This window comes from Pholcus phalangioides, unplaced genomic scaffold, assembly GCF_987345545.1.
Source record: "Pholcus phalangioides strain wild (caught in Gottingen) unplaced genomic scaffold, Ppha-v1.0 ptg000009l_1, whole genome shotgun sequence".
Taxonomy (NCBI): Eukaryota; Metazoa; Arthropoda; class Arachnida; order Araneae; family Pholcidae; genus Pholcus; species Pholcus phalangioides.
The window spans coordinates 5,230,672-5,246,453 of NW_028301602.1; the positions used below are offsets into that span (position 1 = coordinate 5,230,672).

Here is a 15,782-nt window from a genome sequence, read left to right on the forward strand (position 1 = left end):
AAAAATACTCTATATCCAGAATTTCCTGTCATCTACAGTTTAAAAATAGTACTAATACTATATAACATAGTTTTTCGTTTTTTCTTTGAATATTAGATAACAGCAAAAGTCCTATCTTTTTTCTTCTGTTTGAGATTAAGTAATGAAGTTCTCAAATTACTCGATAGGTAGCAGCAAAAGCCATCGTGGACTCCAAATTGCGTTAGAACACAGCTAACCATATAAGGTTCAAATATTTCGAATACTTTTGAGTAAACTGACCATATTTTCTTAACAGAAATACGGGGAAATTGGAATTCTAAATACCGGCAAATACGGGACATCACCAATTATCACCAAGAACAACGCCAAAAGTGTACAAAATTGCCAAATATTGGCGAAATTGCGAAAAATCGCAATGGCGGGAAACGAAGCGTTACTGCAAACAGTGGATTAAAATAAATTTCACGAAATGAAACGTTCAACAAGAAAAATTATTCTTATTTGTAGTTGTAATTATCAAAAAAAATTTATGCGATGAAAAATAATTTCAATCTTTGAGTTCAATAAAGAATAAAAATCCAAGTAGGTGTCATGTGAAAAAACTGGAAAAACCGTGACACTTTTGCAAAAAAGTCGAGACGGCCAGAAAAACAAAGAAAACCGGGACTGTCCTAAAAAATACGGGACGTATGGTCTCTCTAGTTTAGAGGATAATTTTGGATGTAAATATTTTAAGAATCTGGCAACTCTATATATCTTGCGTTTAACTCCTTATTCCCGGGTTCTCAATTCCTTGGGTTGGACGCGAATTTCTTGGGGGTTTGAAAACCTCGTGTTTTGTCCGTATTTTAACGTATTTTCGTTGTAAAAATGAAAGAAACCGCAATACGAAACCTATTCGAAGCTGGTGAGATTAAACTTCATTTATTTAAAGATAAAATACAGCGCTTTTGTGTTAGTTATTCTTGAGCAGTGTTGGTTTAGATATAAAAGAAACTTTCTAGGAATTTCTATGTTTTTTTTAGTTAATTATTATAAGAAGCTTGCAGCTAATTATTGTTTTGTATCATGTTGATAAGCTGAACTCGACCTGTAATGAAGAATAATTCTCTTCACTCCGGGTGACCCTTAATTAATGGTTGTTTAGGTAATAGAAATTCACATTTGGAGGGAATGGGCCTTAATTTGGGGAACACTTAAAGCAAAATTTCTCAAAGTGTAAGTCGCGACTCCTAGGGGGCGTCGCCAACTTTTGTCGCTCGTGGTGGGTGGGCTGTCCATGTGGCCTTTTGCTATGAAGTAGTTCGTTTCAAGACCATAGTTTTTTTATTTTAAATCGAGCGCAACTTTGGTCTATCGCCATGGGCAATTTACTACAGAGCGAGTTGTGCCGAAAGTGAGTGTGTGTATCTAACAGTCTCTGAGTATTCAGTGTTGTCTGATTTTTTAGTATTGTCATCTATATATTTCAAAGTGTGACTCAAAGTGCAATGATTGAATATCTGTACTGTTGGCCTGTTGCTCTCTGTGGGGAGTTTTTAAATTGGGATATCGGTTTGTCTTCACGGTTGGTTGAAAGTTGCGAACCACAGGTAACCACCACTGGTGCCTGAATCTGGGTGCTGACAATGCAAATCTGTCTCTATGTTTGACTTGTGGGTACAGCTTACCCACAACATAAACCTGATTAGCAGAAAGATAATGAATCTATAAAGTTAGTGTTGTGCAGTGAAATACTAATTTAGAATTTTAATTGTTTTGTTGTTGAAGTAAATTGTTTTAAGGAGATGGAAATTCTATGTAAGAAACATTTTAGAGTGTCAATCAACTGCTGTGTCCAAAATTGCAGAAGTGGAAAATTTTCTTCATATTATATGTATGTTACCAGATAAGTAGTTGCTATAGTTCTGTATGCCTCGAAGTTGTTCCTAGGACTATTTCATGCAGGTTTGGACAAATTGAAAAAAACTATTTGGCTCTAAGCAAGGTTTTTATTTAAAAAAATTGTTGTAAATGTTTTTCAAATTTCCTTGTTCGCATGACTTTCACATGTAGGAAGACCTGTGCCACAGAATGAAATCTGAAAATTTTTGTCATCCTTTCACAAATCCCGAGGGCCATATTGCCATGGCGACTAAAGAATCAGCATTGTTGCCCAATATTTTCTATGTGTAGTTACTAGCGTGGGAGCTCCAAAAATATTTGTTTGGCACCTTGTTCTTTGATTTGTCTAGTCCTGTTGGGACTGTAATTTTCTTTGTGGCTGAATTGGAGTCTGAGTACAACTCAGAATTTTCAGATGTCGTGTCACCGATTTAACATGGTAGAAGGGGACCAAATCCCGGGAAAGACTAAAAGAAACATATATTAGTCATTCTCAGAAAAATGTTTGGATACAGTAAAATCTTTCAGTTCAGACGTCTCCCTACATTGGATGGTTTTGAATTTGACCACCCATATTCCTATAGCACAATATCCACAATACTGTACCACCCCTACATCTTGGGACACCTCTTTAATGACTATTCACCATTCCGTAGTTACGAGGAGGGTAAGACATGGTTGAAGGTAAGAGCCGTGGTAAAAGAAAACCTGTGTTCTCTATAAAAAGTTTCCTTACTCAAAGTAAGAGATGATGCTTCACTCTGATTTGTCAAAGAAAATCGCGTGTTAAAGGGCAAAAGGAATTCTCTGCTCCTCATGGTTTTTGCACGTGGTATTTCTCCTCCCCCCGGGTCAGTTATAGTCATGGATAACAAGCAAGTCAGGAAAAATTTCTCCAATTTAAAAAATGAAATCCTGATCACTTGTTAGCGAATTCAGTGAAATAATCGGGAATAAAATATTATAATATAATGTGTGGCAGAAATATGTGTGGGAGGTCCTGGGGAAAAAATTTAATACATCCCAGGAGTGTTCCCCAGGACGACCAGGCAACTTCATGTTCGTTACCGTAACATTTGCGTAATGCATCCGTGTAATCAGCGATCTTTCACCATTTTCAACTCTTTCGAGAGCTTGAAGTTACAACAAATATCTGTGATAGGATGCCATGTTTCACTAAGTAAATAATACTAGCATGTACGTGTTTACCAGCTCGGTAATGCTAACCACCAAAAAACAGCAGTAAAAGTTAAGGAGAAAAGGAGTAACTCATCAGTTAAACTGACAGAGAATACTGTTTATCAGATAACTGTCATTTTAATAACTATCTGCCGATTAAATGGTGGCAGGGAATACAGCTGTAACTTGAACGATTTTAATAGAACCTGTTGGTGTTCAACTTAGGTTTTACTGTATTACAAAATTTGTCTAATATGGTCCCTAATTTCTTTTTCGAATTTGCCAATCCCCCGCCTCAGAATCTAATTTAGATACTATCACGAATAGAAAATATTTAGGCACCAATACTGATTTTATTAGTTGCCATAAATTGTTGCCTGTCATTGTCGAGTCTTGATTTCATGCATTCATTTTTGAGATAACATGGCAACTGTGAATGATCTCAAATGTGTAGTTAATTGCAATGTTTACTTTTAATTGTATATCTTTTGTAGGTCAACGCCTGAAAGTGTCTTCAATAGATGTTATGTGTGCTGCCATGGCATATCACAAAACTGTGAAACTTTTGGATGTTCATGATCCGTATTATAAAAATGTATGTTAAAACTTGATAGTTATATCTACCTCCCTCTCACCTGCTCCTCCCATTGACGAAATTTAAAACTATTTTTTCTTTTCTGTGTAGAATCTTCCTTCATTGATCCTAATGCAAAATTTTTTATATCATTCGGGTTGTCAGTTCAAGTTACTGGCTGGAACAGCTTCGGTATAAGGGACACGCCAACTTGGCGACTTTTTTTCTGACGATAAGTCGCCGGCGCACTCTATTGTTCTGCGTTGCCGTTGCCTGCTGGGTTTTTGTTGTTCTAGAATGTTCTTTGTTAAAAAAAATACAGTGAGATGCCGCTGGTGGTTTTCTATTGTTTCTAGCACATCTTTTATAACTTCCAACTGCCATTTTCAAACGTGTCTTCATTCTATCTCTCTCTTTTTCTTCCAAATGACATCACTTTATAGCCCCAGTGTTTTGAATGATTTGAAAAATCGTTGGAGATTAGTTCATTTTCTCTTCCTTCCGTATATTTAATGTAGTGTGTGGGTCAGATTATTGGATATCTCTTTCCTCAGATTGTACCTTTAATATTTTCCAATATTTATTCTTTTCTACATACAGGATGCCCCTGTATACTTTTTATTTATTTTTCTTATTTTATTTAAAAGAACCTGGATTCCCGGAAAGAGAGTCTGGGTTTTAATTAATAATTATTTTTATTGTAATTATGGTTGGTTTTAGCATGTTTATGCTTGCTTGAGCATCAATAGCATCCCACAGCCTCATATCATATTTATTAACCCAGAAATCATATTTATAATCCAGATCTTATTTTTTTTCATGATATTTTTCATATTGTTTTCATTATTTTCTATGCTGGCGATTTTTTTTTTCGGCACCCGTAATGTGTCGAACGGCGTTGGCGACTTTTGATGGGGTCGTCGGACATGTTTGGCACCGAAAAAAAAGTCGCCGAAAATCGCCAACCTATCCCTTATACCAAAGCTGTTCCGAATAACTAGAATACGAATATCGATAATACACTATAAAGAAAAATTATTACCAAGGGGAGGAGGGATCAATACAATGAATGTACCTGACTGGTGTTTGTGGTATTGTAATAATCAGTGGTATTGTAATAATGAGATCGGAAATGCCTATGGGACATACATGTCCCACTGGTAGAGAAAATGTTAAATAATTATTTATTTTTTTGGTTTATATTCCCTGCAATCATTAATTTTTAAGTCTTTCTTATTTTGGTAGATATTGGCTGCTGGAGCTCTCTGTGCTGTTTTCACATCGTCCAGAAAGGAGCTGGATTTTGAAAGTGTGATTGCTGTTTATTACGAGTAGGTATGCTTATTATTTTTTAAAGTTTCCTGTTCTCACTCTCTCTGTGTTCATGGCAAGAAATTGATGCTGTTGTAAACAGGGTTGTCAAACTTTCTCCCGGGTAGATACCCATTTCCCCCCCCCCCCCCGGGCTGGGTTTTTTATGGGGAAAATGGGTTTTTTAGGGAATATTCGTTTTCGAAGAAAATGTGTTACTTTCAGGTTGAAATTTGAGTTTGAGCTTAGTTTATGTATTCCAAAAATTGCTGCATAGTGCAGTGTTTAGAATATGTATATTTTGAAATATTTTTTAATGATTTTTTAGGAACAAAAATGTGATAATAAATAATTTCTTGGAATCACAAACACCCTTTTTTATAATTCTTCTACCTTTTTATGTAAGCATTTAGGTATGAGATCCACATATTAAAATATTTTACAAGAAATCACTAACAGGAAATTGTAACCATGGACCTTAGTTTAAAAAATATACCTGATATATGTGATAAGCATACCTACAGAAATTTATTTATAATACGCACGCACGCACTCACGCATGCACGCACACACACACACACTTCAAAAAATATTTATATGTTTTTGCAATACTTTTTTTTATAAGTTTTATACAGGTACATCAGACTTTCATAACTGAAATATCAAGAGATAAAAATAACATTATCTCATAATGAAAAGAAAACTGTGGGATTCTTGAATTGAACATTGGCAACGAACATCTTCATCATACAACTCAAGGTTCAGATATAATTACGCAGAAGTGGGTGTGTTTGTGTGTGAACAATTATTCCCTTACTTATAATCATGGTCAATTTTATTGATCAAATACATAGTTTAACATTCACCAAAAATGTATATTTAGACATAATAGAAGATGTAGGCTTACACATAAAGGATGTGCATTAGGGTGGATCGAAAAAAAATATTTTATCTGCAAATCGCTATAGTGCGGAAAAGTAGCTGCTTTTAAGAAAAAGGAAAAACGACGTAAAAAAATTTAAAATCGATTGACATCGTGCTGACCAGATGTATGTGAGGTTTTTACTGCTTGCAGGTGGCAAACTGGTGTATTGTGGGTATTTGCAGTATTAGGGTGGCTCTCAGCCATAGGTAATTTTTCAAATGTTAAAATTTTGCTGCTCCCACCCCTCTAATTCTGTTCCAGTCAACAAAAAAAAAGGATCTATACAAAATTTTAGCTCAGTCAGAAAACTGAGGTGGCCCTGAAATCAGAACATATATAGTAAGTAATATTAATTCCATTCAAAAGAGTAGTATAGATGTCCCTATTTCAATTTTTTTTCCTCATAGAGGAACTATGAGGACACATCCCCAGGCAACACCAGCAATTGCTTAAAAATATTCTGAATCAAATTTTCCAAACAAGTTTTGTCTTGATTCGAAAAATACAGTAGAGGTCAATTATAACAACAGCTCATAATCATTGTCAAATCAGAAAGCTTGATATAAATGAATGTTTTTTTGTAGCATTGGCTCTTTGACAATCACCTGCAAATCACTCGTTAAATCGGGATTCTCGTTATGAGCCGTACTCGTTGTAACACTGTACCTGAAATAACATGAAATATTTGAGAAATATTAAGTTTTTTTTCAATTCGCACAACTTCTATTAGAGAAACACATTTTGATTTACAGCAATATTAGAACATTATTTTCTCCTAAAACAGGATTTAGTAGCAGTTGGGTATTTTTTCCGGTCTCCTGCAATGATTTGTTTCATAGATCGTTGCCAGAGACAATGTTTTTTTAGAAATTGGATTCAGAATGTGCTGGGAGTTGCAGAAAATAATGAAGACACATTTAGGCAAGAGGAAAAAAAATGTCAAGATATATATATATATGGAAGAGTATACTGCGTTTGAACACAATTAATCATAGCGTATGAGGAATTAACTTTGCTTATTTTGTTCCAACTTCAAGGCATTTGAGGGATCACCCAGCGGTTGTCTGATTGAGCTAAAAGTTTGCTCAGGTAGCTTTTTGTTGTTGGTTTTAACAAGATGGGGGTGTAGGAGTTTAAAAGACATCAATCTCCTCAATAATTTTTTCTACTTCGCTTTGTAGGATCATCTACTACAACAAAGCATTCGAAAAGATGACCACCTATGAATACAGATCACTACAGCAGCATATACCAGTGACTTCAAAAATTGTTGCTCGAGTGATGAACTATGAAACAGTGAAAGCATTGCCTATGAATGTGAGTAAAAGTCTGTTATACACACACAGATGTTTGATGTGATTGACGCTACTCAAAGTTGCTATGATTTGACTCAAAAGACAGAATAGTACAAAATGTAACATAAGCACCAATGAAAGTGTTCGATCAATTTGATCTTGCAAAAAATTATCTTGAAATTTATCCATAGGGAAAGATGTGTAAGGTTTTTTTTGCAATCGAGCGGTCTTAGTGAAATTTAGGTCTATTATTTCGATTATCAATTGACTACGACAGTTGCAGTTGCTCTGCACGGCTCTGAAGGGGCTAGGAAAGTAATGTTACAGAACCACCTTCCCATTGTCAGTTATGTTCTGTATACATGTTTTTCTTTTTATGATACTTTACTTCCACTAGTGCAATGCTGCTGTTGCTCTTCGTGTAGTTTAGAATATTTCTGACATTGCATGATAGCCTTCTATACGTTTGGTATATTGCATATTTGGATTAATACATGGAGCCTATTATAGATTTCTTTCTAAAAAAAGTTACTGCATTCTCTGAAATTTTGTTCATGAGGTGCCTGAAGAATCAGTGGTCCTTAGATCTCATGGAGGAATTAGAATTAAAACTTTTTTTTTTGTGACATTCAGGCTTGAGTTTCAGAGTGGTCGCTAGTCATTTAAGACATATTTTACTATCATCCAAAATCAGATCCTTGACTCTTAACACTCCGATGGTGGCCCTTGATCTAAGAGATCCCATGCTCCAATTTTTTCACGACCATTCCAGGAGTTTAAAGGAGAGGTGAGGGCTTCCCCCACCCATCTTCCTACTAGGAAGAGCACCACCTGATACTATATTAGTCACCATTATTTGGTGCATATCGTACTGTTAAAAGTCTGGTGAATCTATGAGTTCCTTTTGCCATCAAATAAGTAAATATCTGTATTCTTAATTATATAATTTTTTGAATTTTTATTTCTTTTTTAAAATTTGTTTGTAGATAGTCATAAATATATTGTTGATATCAGGTGCAATTAAGTGAGAGTAATTCTAGTGTTCTGCAATAATTTTCAAATCTGTATTTTATAAATACAACTATTTCATTTTCAAAGTAATTTTTCAAGTTTTTGTTCGAGAATTTTTCATGTTTTAGTTGATATTTCTTAAGAGTTTTATATTAATACATCTGAATTATTCAATCACTTTTCCCCGAATAATATGATGTGTATTTGTGATTATGATTGATTTTTAGTCATCTCGCAGATCTGATGCCACCATTGGTGTTACTCCAAAGATGCCACCATCACAGTGTTAAACTGTGCAAATAGTTGAAAATATACCTTTTTCTCCTATACTGCAAATCAAAAAGTTATCACACTATCTATATCTATTCTCAGAGTAATTTAAGGGGATTGATGTAGAGCTGTGTCACATGAGCAAAATTCAATATGCTCTGAAGAGGGATGATTTGAAGATCTTGGGGTGGGGGGTTTGTAGATGGTATATACAGGTCATTCTCATATTAGACAGAAAAAAATGAACGAAAAGTTATCAAAAATATGAATTTCCTTGTTACTGTTGCTTACATCAGGTTTTAATTGCAATGTTAACCAAGAAATCAAAAAAAAAAAAAAAAAAAAAAAAAAAACATTTCCAAGGGGGCACTTCCTTACCTGCTGATAGATAAAATTAGCAGTATATTTTTTTCACAATTAGTGGTGAAAAAAAATTTTGGTTTAATCATGTTAAGAGATGAGCAAATTCAATATGGCATTTTGTCTGTTTCAGCACTTGATATTTATGCTTGACAATTGCAACATGCTCCATCTATTTTGGTAGCTCTTTAAAAAAAAAATTATGGGAAAAAAATTGTTGAGGGATTCATTGTTATATTGAGCACCGTTGTAGCAAGGTTTCACTGTATTCCCATTACCATAAGGGGCTGTTCAAGTATTTACGTAATTTTTAGCCATTTTTGACCCCCTCCTCCATCAGCGAAAGTCAGCAAAACGCTGACCCCCCCCCCTTGTCAGCGAAATTTCGCCATCAGCTCTGCCCCTCTGAATCCTAACTCATATTTTCATAAAGGGTGGTTGATGACGTAAGCATTATCTAAACCCTCCTCCCCCCTTGTGATCAAAAGTCAGCAAATCGGAAACCCCCTCCACCCCATCGATGATGACGTAATACTTGAACAGCCCCTAACAGGCTGCAAAACATTTTGACCATACTTTTGCTTCACACTATCAGTGAGTTTTTTGAGCCATTGTTGTGCAGGCAACCAACAAATGCATGCAATACATGTGACAATTTATCTACTGTAAATAGTGGAGTCACCATTTGTGTTAATTCAACCACGCAACATCGAAGTAATAGTTGTATCTTTTCTAATTAGAGTTGCTATTAGTTCTTATTTTTACTGTGAATCTTTCATCGTGCTGAGTTTCAGTGATGCTTTCATGCTCATCTATTTTTATTTATGTATTTTTTAATTTTCAGTATCTTCTGTCTTACTTGAGGGTTTTACAATTCTCTGTGAATGCCAAGAATGTGAAGAAACTTGATAAACTTCGTGAGAATGCTTGGATGATCATGCAGATCCTTGTTCGTGACCCCGTTGTCATAGATCAGAAACCAGAATATTTAGCTGGGACGATTTTATACTTGTCATTCCTCAGGGAGGCCATTGCCTTCCCTACAAAAAGTCCTATGCAATGGATGGAAGTAAGTAATTGATCACAATGCAGCACATTTGAAAAATTTTATTTAATGGTAAATTGAAGTGTGAATATTTTGGTGTTGAAAGAGTCATCTTGAAGTCATTGAAACCTCTGGTAGTTGATCAATCTGTTATATCTATATTTTTTTTCGATTTCAATTTTAAATTTATTAATATATTAGGGTAATGAACACTATACATTTGATTGACGAAAACCACCAAGGTCCCATAGTAGTTACTACAATGAAGTTAATTAAATAAAATTTTTCAATCATCAAACAATATAAAGTAAAATGTCGTTATTTAGTAATTTTTGAGAGTAAAAACAAAAAATTATGAAAAAAGTGAGCAAAATAAAAAGGGATAGGGGTTGTGGTGGAAAACGTAATTACACAAACACATATAATATATAAAATACGCAAACATATAATTATGCAACAGGCAGGGGTGCTTTAGTGATTTCAAAAAAAAAAATCTATAAACCAACAAGAGATCCCCAAAGCAGAATGTTTTGCATAGTTCTGCAATCAACCCTTGGCTGACAGGAAATATTCTGCAGTAAAAAGTCCCATATAGTGTTTCTTTACGACATTTTTCTTGAAAATTCTTTTAGATTGTTCTGTGAATACATAACAGATTTTGGCATATTCTGCTTTGGGGCATGAGATTGTGTATGAATTGGACTGACACAACAGAATTGACAGCATGGATATTTTTAAAAATTTAACCGGGGTGGTCAGTGACAAAGGAGTGATTTATACAATTGAATAATCGACGTTAGATTTTCCCAAAATTCCAAAACAAACATGGCTAGATTTGGAATTTTGGGTAAATCTGACATCGGTTATTCAATTGTATTATCAAACCCAAAAGGTAATTCATTTCCAATTTAATATGGATAATAATAGTGATTATCAATCTGAGGATGAAATTGAAAGTAATTTCCAATATTGAAAATTTGCAGCAAATGTTGTTTAAGATTTTTTTTTGAAAATTGAAAATGTGGTAGACTGGTCACTTGGAAGGCCATTATAAAATTTGGAGATTAGAAAGTCTATAGGTGTTTATTGAGAATAGTTTGTTGAACACTAAAAGCATTGAGTGTATAAAATTGTGTCTAAGCCATTTGTCTAGTTGTTTATTACATTTTACATAGACATTGGGCAAAGAAATGTACACAGTTATTCAAATTGAATCTACTTATTTGAGCTAATTACTCCGTTAAGAGTTGGAAAATTAGTAGGCCTATGTTGTTGGTCGATACAGGTTATTTCAACCATATCTGACTTTTGCATGAAAAGATTCAGATGAGGTGAAAGTTGCACTGTTGGTCTGCAACTATGTATGTCTGAGGTTACTGATCTCTATTTTTTTTAGGAAGATGCCATCTTTTGTGATTAATGCAAGCCTTGCTTAACCTTTTGCCTTGTGCAATATGTTGACCGCCGAGGAGCACACAGTCGGAAAATATAATAAATACCTAAATTGAATTCATTTATGTAATCACCAAGTGATGAACATCATTATTAGGGGTGTCAATGGAAGGAAAAACACAAGTTTCTGCAAAAAATAATGTATTTGACATAAAACCAGTCAAATTTTAATTTAATGCTGTGGAGTGAGCTGAAAAAATAGCTGTGCTGAGCTGGTCAGATCAAATGCTCTCGATGGAAGGAAATTAGCGAGAACCTATAGCAAATCGTTCCACTCACCTGTCAGTAAAGGAAAGAATTGCATTGCCAGTAAAATGCTGCAAGGGGAATTATTGAATCACCCTGTACTAATATTGAAGAAACGATACGTTTTGAAATGCACATTTTGAAATGTACATAACTTAGTTTATTTAGTCAAAGCTTATTGTCTGTGCTTATTAGGTAATGTTGAAAGACTTCCAGAAAGAGACACTCTTCGAGGTGATTGCAGCAGTTCGCAAAGCAGTACCAGCATCTTACAGGTGAAAAGTTCCACAGGTAAATACAAATTGTATTTTGAGACTAGTGTTTTTCATTTTGAACATGTTTTTTTCAACCACATACCATAGTTTATTGCATACAATCTGCAGTGGCACTAAATCTGTGAACAAAATATTGTGGCATATATAAGTGCTCCAGTTCATTAACCCCCTAACTGCAGACAGCATTATACATGATTCATTACCCAGTGCCATCCTTATTTAGATCATAAAGATTAAAAGTATAAATATGTGGCAGTTAATGCATTGACTCCCTAGGACATATATATATGCCATAGCTGCCAAGTCTCCCGAATTTTAGCTTCATCGCTCGATCTCCCGAAAAGTTCTTGATTCTCCCAAATTTCACAAAATCACAAAAAATCCCTAATTGTCCCTAAAAATTCCCTACTTCATTAAAAAAAATCCCCGCTTCTGAAAACAATCCCTAAAGAACTTTTTGTGGGGCATGAAGTCTTTTGCCTCTGTTTTTTTCCCCCTTTCGAAATGATGTCACACGTCGTAAATGGAGAAATTCCTTTTTTAAGGAAGTTTTACAACCCCTCTGATGGTAACAAGAAAGTTGTTTGTCTTATCGTGCAGGGAAATAGCATTGCAGCCAATACCTCCTGGATAATAATTGAAGATTATAGTGACGCGCATGTGGTCTAAATTTCTTTAGTTGAAGTTACATACGTGCGATATAACAAAACATGATTACTGATAAGCAGAAACATATTTAATCAATTTTAAAGGTACTTATTCCCTGATGAATTTCCTTTCATCAAATGTTCCAGAAAAGGCTGACTTTTCCTTTTTGTACAAGTTGTGTTACGGACATAAAAATTGGTCATGGTGGAAAGACTGACATCATTACTCGTGTGAAATGAAAAAAAAAAAAAACATCAAGCAAATGTCAGAAAGTCAGTGTTCTTCAAAAATTGACGCTTTTTTCCCCTTCATCTTGCTATGATTTTGGGTTCATTCGCACAGAATGTTTGCTCACATCGTTTCTGATTGAACACAATATATGTATATATTTTATTAGATCACCATTGACGTTTTGGCCTCCAATTTCACTTGTTGTTTGCATAGGGATTTTATTCTCAAGGGGTTAACTTCCATGTGTGGAAAATCCCTATTTTATTTGGAAAAATCCCTTTTGTATTTATTAGGGAGTGGTTTTAGCATAAAATACGGGTCAGCGCAAAAATCTCCCTAATATTCATTTTCAAAAGTTGGCAGCTATGATATGCCCATGGCAGTTAAGGGGTTAACATAATGAGTGAAACATTAACATAATGTGTAAAAACGCTGATAACTTTTCAATTTTCATATATAAGGCAAAATATTTTAGTTCGATTTTGGGCTCAACATTATGATGACCAACACAGCTGTGATCTGAATCACTGCTGTTGGAATCTTGAAGGCTCTACACTATAAATGCTGGGGTTCCTCTGAAAATTACAAATAAATATGATTGGATTTTGCTTTTTCCTTTTTTAAACATACAAACAAACCAGTTGCAACCTCACATTATCACAGCTTTTCCACCATGCAAGATTCTGGAGGCATGACAAGTCTTTTATTTACCCACGGGAAATGGATCCCAGGGACAGCAGATTGTCTTCTCAAAACCTGTCACCCTGTCCATGTTGACCCAATGCGGATCAGAAAAAATTTAAAACTAATTAACAGATTAATCTGCGCACGGATAAAATCAAGGTTCTACTGTATTTCATCATGAAAATTGCAGGATATAGTTAGTTTACAGCATTACAGTGATTACTTCAAAACGAAAAACTGAATTTTGGACAAATTTGTCAAAGTTGTTGAATTGTGAAAAAATAAAAGACTGCTACAAATCTCAGTATGGAAAAATGTATTTCAAGAAAAAAAAATGCTCATGGCTAGGTGAACATATTTCAATAAGAAAAATAGGGCGAATTCAGATATTTAAAGGCAAAATATGACAGATCACCGATTGTTGCAAAAAATGTGCATAAATTGTTGAAATCACCAACTGTTGCTAAAATTATTGAAAAAAAATTACCAATAGTTGGGAAATAAGGGGCTTTTGGAAATCGCAGCAAATTAAAATGTTATCAAAGGAAAGAAAAGACACATGAAATGAAAATGTATAAGTTACAGCCTTGATAATCATAATAACTTATCAATCATGGAAAACTATTTTCATTGAGTAATAAAGTAAAGATTTTAAATTCAAATAAGCTTCTTTAAAAAAAAACCAGGACAATTTGTATAAAGAATGTTGGAAAAGCCAAATATGTGAAAATACAGGAATGTTTCGTAAGATACTGGACACATGCTCACACTAGCCATGTGGTAATCAATGACCTGCCAGATTGTTTTTAGAGATTTTACGATTTTATTGGTCTTTTTGGGTGTAGAAAAGTTGAAATGCTGGTTTAGACATATTAACCATACAATTCATGAAAAAAGTTTTTCCTGTATGTTTTCTTGATTTTTCCATGCTCATAGAAACATTAAAATAAAAAAATGAATGTTATTCCTTCTTGAAAATAGGTGATTTGAAAGAAAATTAAATTTGCACTGAAATTAATGAAATTTTTGTTTTGTAAATCGTGTGGAATCTCACATGTTCTGTGGAAGAAAAATTAAGTGCTTTTATATATGTAAGAAAAATATTTTCTTCCAATTTAAAAAAATGCTCCCAATTGGGAACATTGACCATTAAAAGACTAAGTGGTAATTGGAACTGATTTTTCCCCAAACTTTATTAAGATGATCCCAAAATTTTGTAACATTCTGGTTGAGTAGTTAGGTCTGTTCAAAACTGTTTCAGTTCAGGAAACAGGAAAATTTTAATTCTGGACACCTGTGCATCAAGTGTTTTTTGTTTATGTGAAGTCCTGAGGATTATTTTTTCACGGCTATTCACACATTGTGTTTGAGTTATTGCTGTCTTTTTTATTTAGTCCTTTTTCCATGTTAAGAGTCTGGAAAAATTTGTCATCCCTTTCTTCTAATGGTTACAACAACATTCTCGTAAATTTATATAATGACATAGAAGATTGGCATGTGCAGAGATAACTTTTTTGTTTTGTTTTACAGAATGAGAAAAGAGGCAACATCATGTGCTTGTGTTTGGAGTCAAAAGCCAAATGTAAAGATAGAGAGTATAATTATTTGAAACTGACAAGACATAGTTGTTTTTTCCACTTATTCAAGTTTCCTTGAAAAAGTTTTGTTTTGGAACGATATAAGTTTGTTGTGTATATATATATATGAGACTTTTTGAGCTTATTTTAAAAAAATGAAGTCAATTTTTTTTTTTGTTTCATAGTGTCTGTTCATACATAAACTTTTGATGTTTTGTAGTAATGTTATATACATGTTGTACATGGGCGACTTTTTGACGTGTTAAAAACACGCTTTTTTGTTAGCGCAGGGGGAATAAGTTGCCTGAGAATATATGTAAAAATTGGTCTGTTATTATTTCAACTTTGTATAATTTTTACCCTGACAGCCATAGGGTCTTTAAAGAGGTTGTGCTGGACATTAAAAACATTGAATATTTTTTGTATCTGAAATCATTTTATGAATTGGATGAGAGTGCAGTTCATATGTATTTATACAGGTTGTCTGACTCAGTTGTTTATATTTCTGAAAATGTTACAGATGGCAGTGCACATCTCGAACCGGAAACGTGTTACTTAAACATCATGAATACATTAGGCCCTTGAATATATACACGACATATTTCAAAATACACCAGTTTATCAGAGGAATGTTTATCAGGTGCATGTATGTAGTAGCCATTTTCACTGCAACATTTCAGGATATTCGTAACTGGAAAAATTGTTTTTGTTAGAGCAAGTTTTTTTTGCTATTGAATGGTATTTAAATATTACTAATAGAACACGGGGCCCTCTGTATGATTAATATTAATTAAACAATTACTGAATTCCGTAACTTTCACAAATTTTTTAAT

The 15,782-nt window shown here is 34.0% G+C and overlaps 1 protein-coding gene across 1 annotated transcript; it reads left to right on the plus strand.

Annotated features, from left to right (window-relative positions):
- The first annotated feature begins 759 nt into the window (after positions 1-759).
- On the plus strand, positions 760-15,367 carry koko (cyclin Q). The gene is made up of 7 exons (XM_089237073.1): positions 760-889; positions 3,540-3,640; positions 4,865-4,950; positions 7,037-7,172; positions 9,636-9,860; positions 11,730-11,825; positions 14,903-15,367. The coding sequence occupies exons 1-6, from the start codon at positions 853-855 to the stop codon at positions 11,811-11,813; spliced, it is 669 nt and encodes a 222-aa protein (XP_089093199.1). The 5' UTR covers positions 760-852; the 3' UTR covers positions 11,814-11,825; positions 14,903-15,367.
- The last annotated feature ends 415 nt before the right edge of the window (positions 15,368-15,782 follow it).

Coding starts and splice junctions, on each gene's coding strand:
- koko (XM_089237073.1), top strand. CDS start 853: ATGAAAGAAACCGCAATACGAAACCTATTCGAAGCTG. Junction 890..3,539: donor ACGAAACCTATTCGAAGCTG/GTGAGATTAAAC, acceptor TATCTTTTGTAG/GTCAACGCCTGAAAGTGTCT. Junction 9,861..11,729: donor GTCCTATGCAATGGATGGAA/GTAAGTAATTGA, acceptor TGTGCTTATTAG/GTAATGTTGAAAGACTTCCA.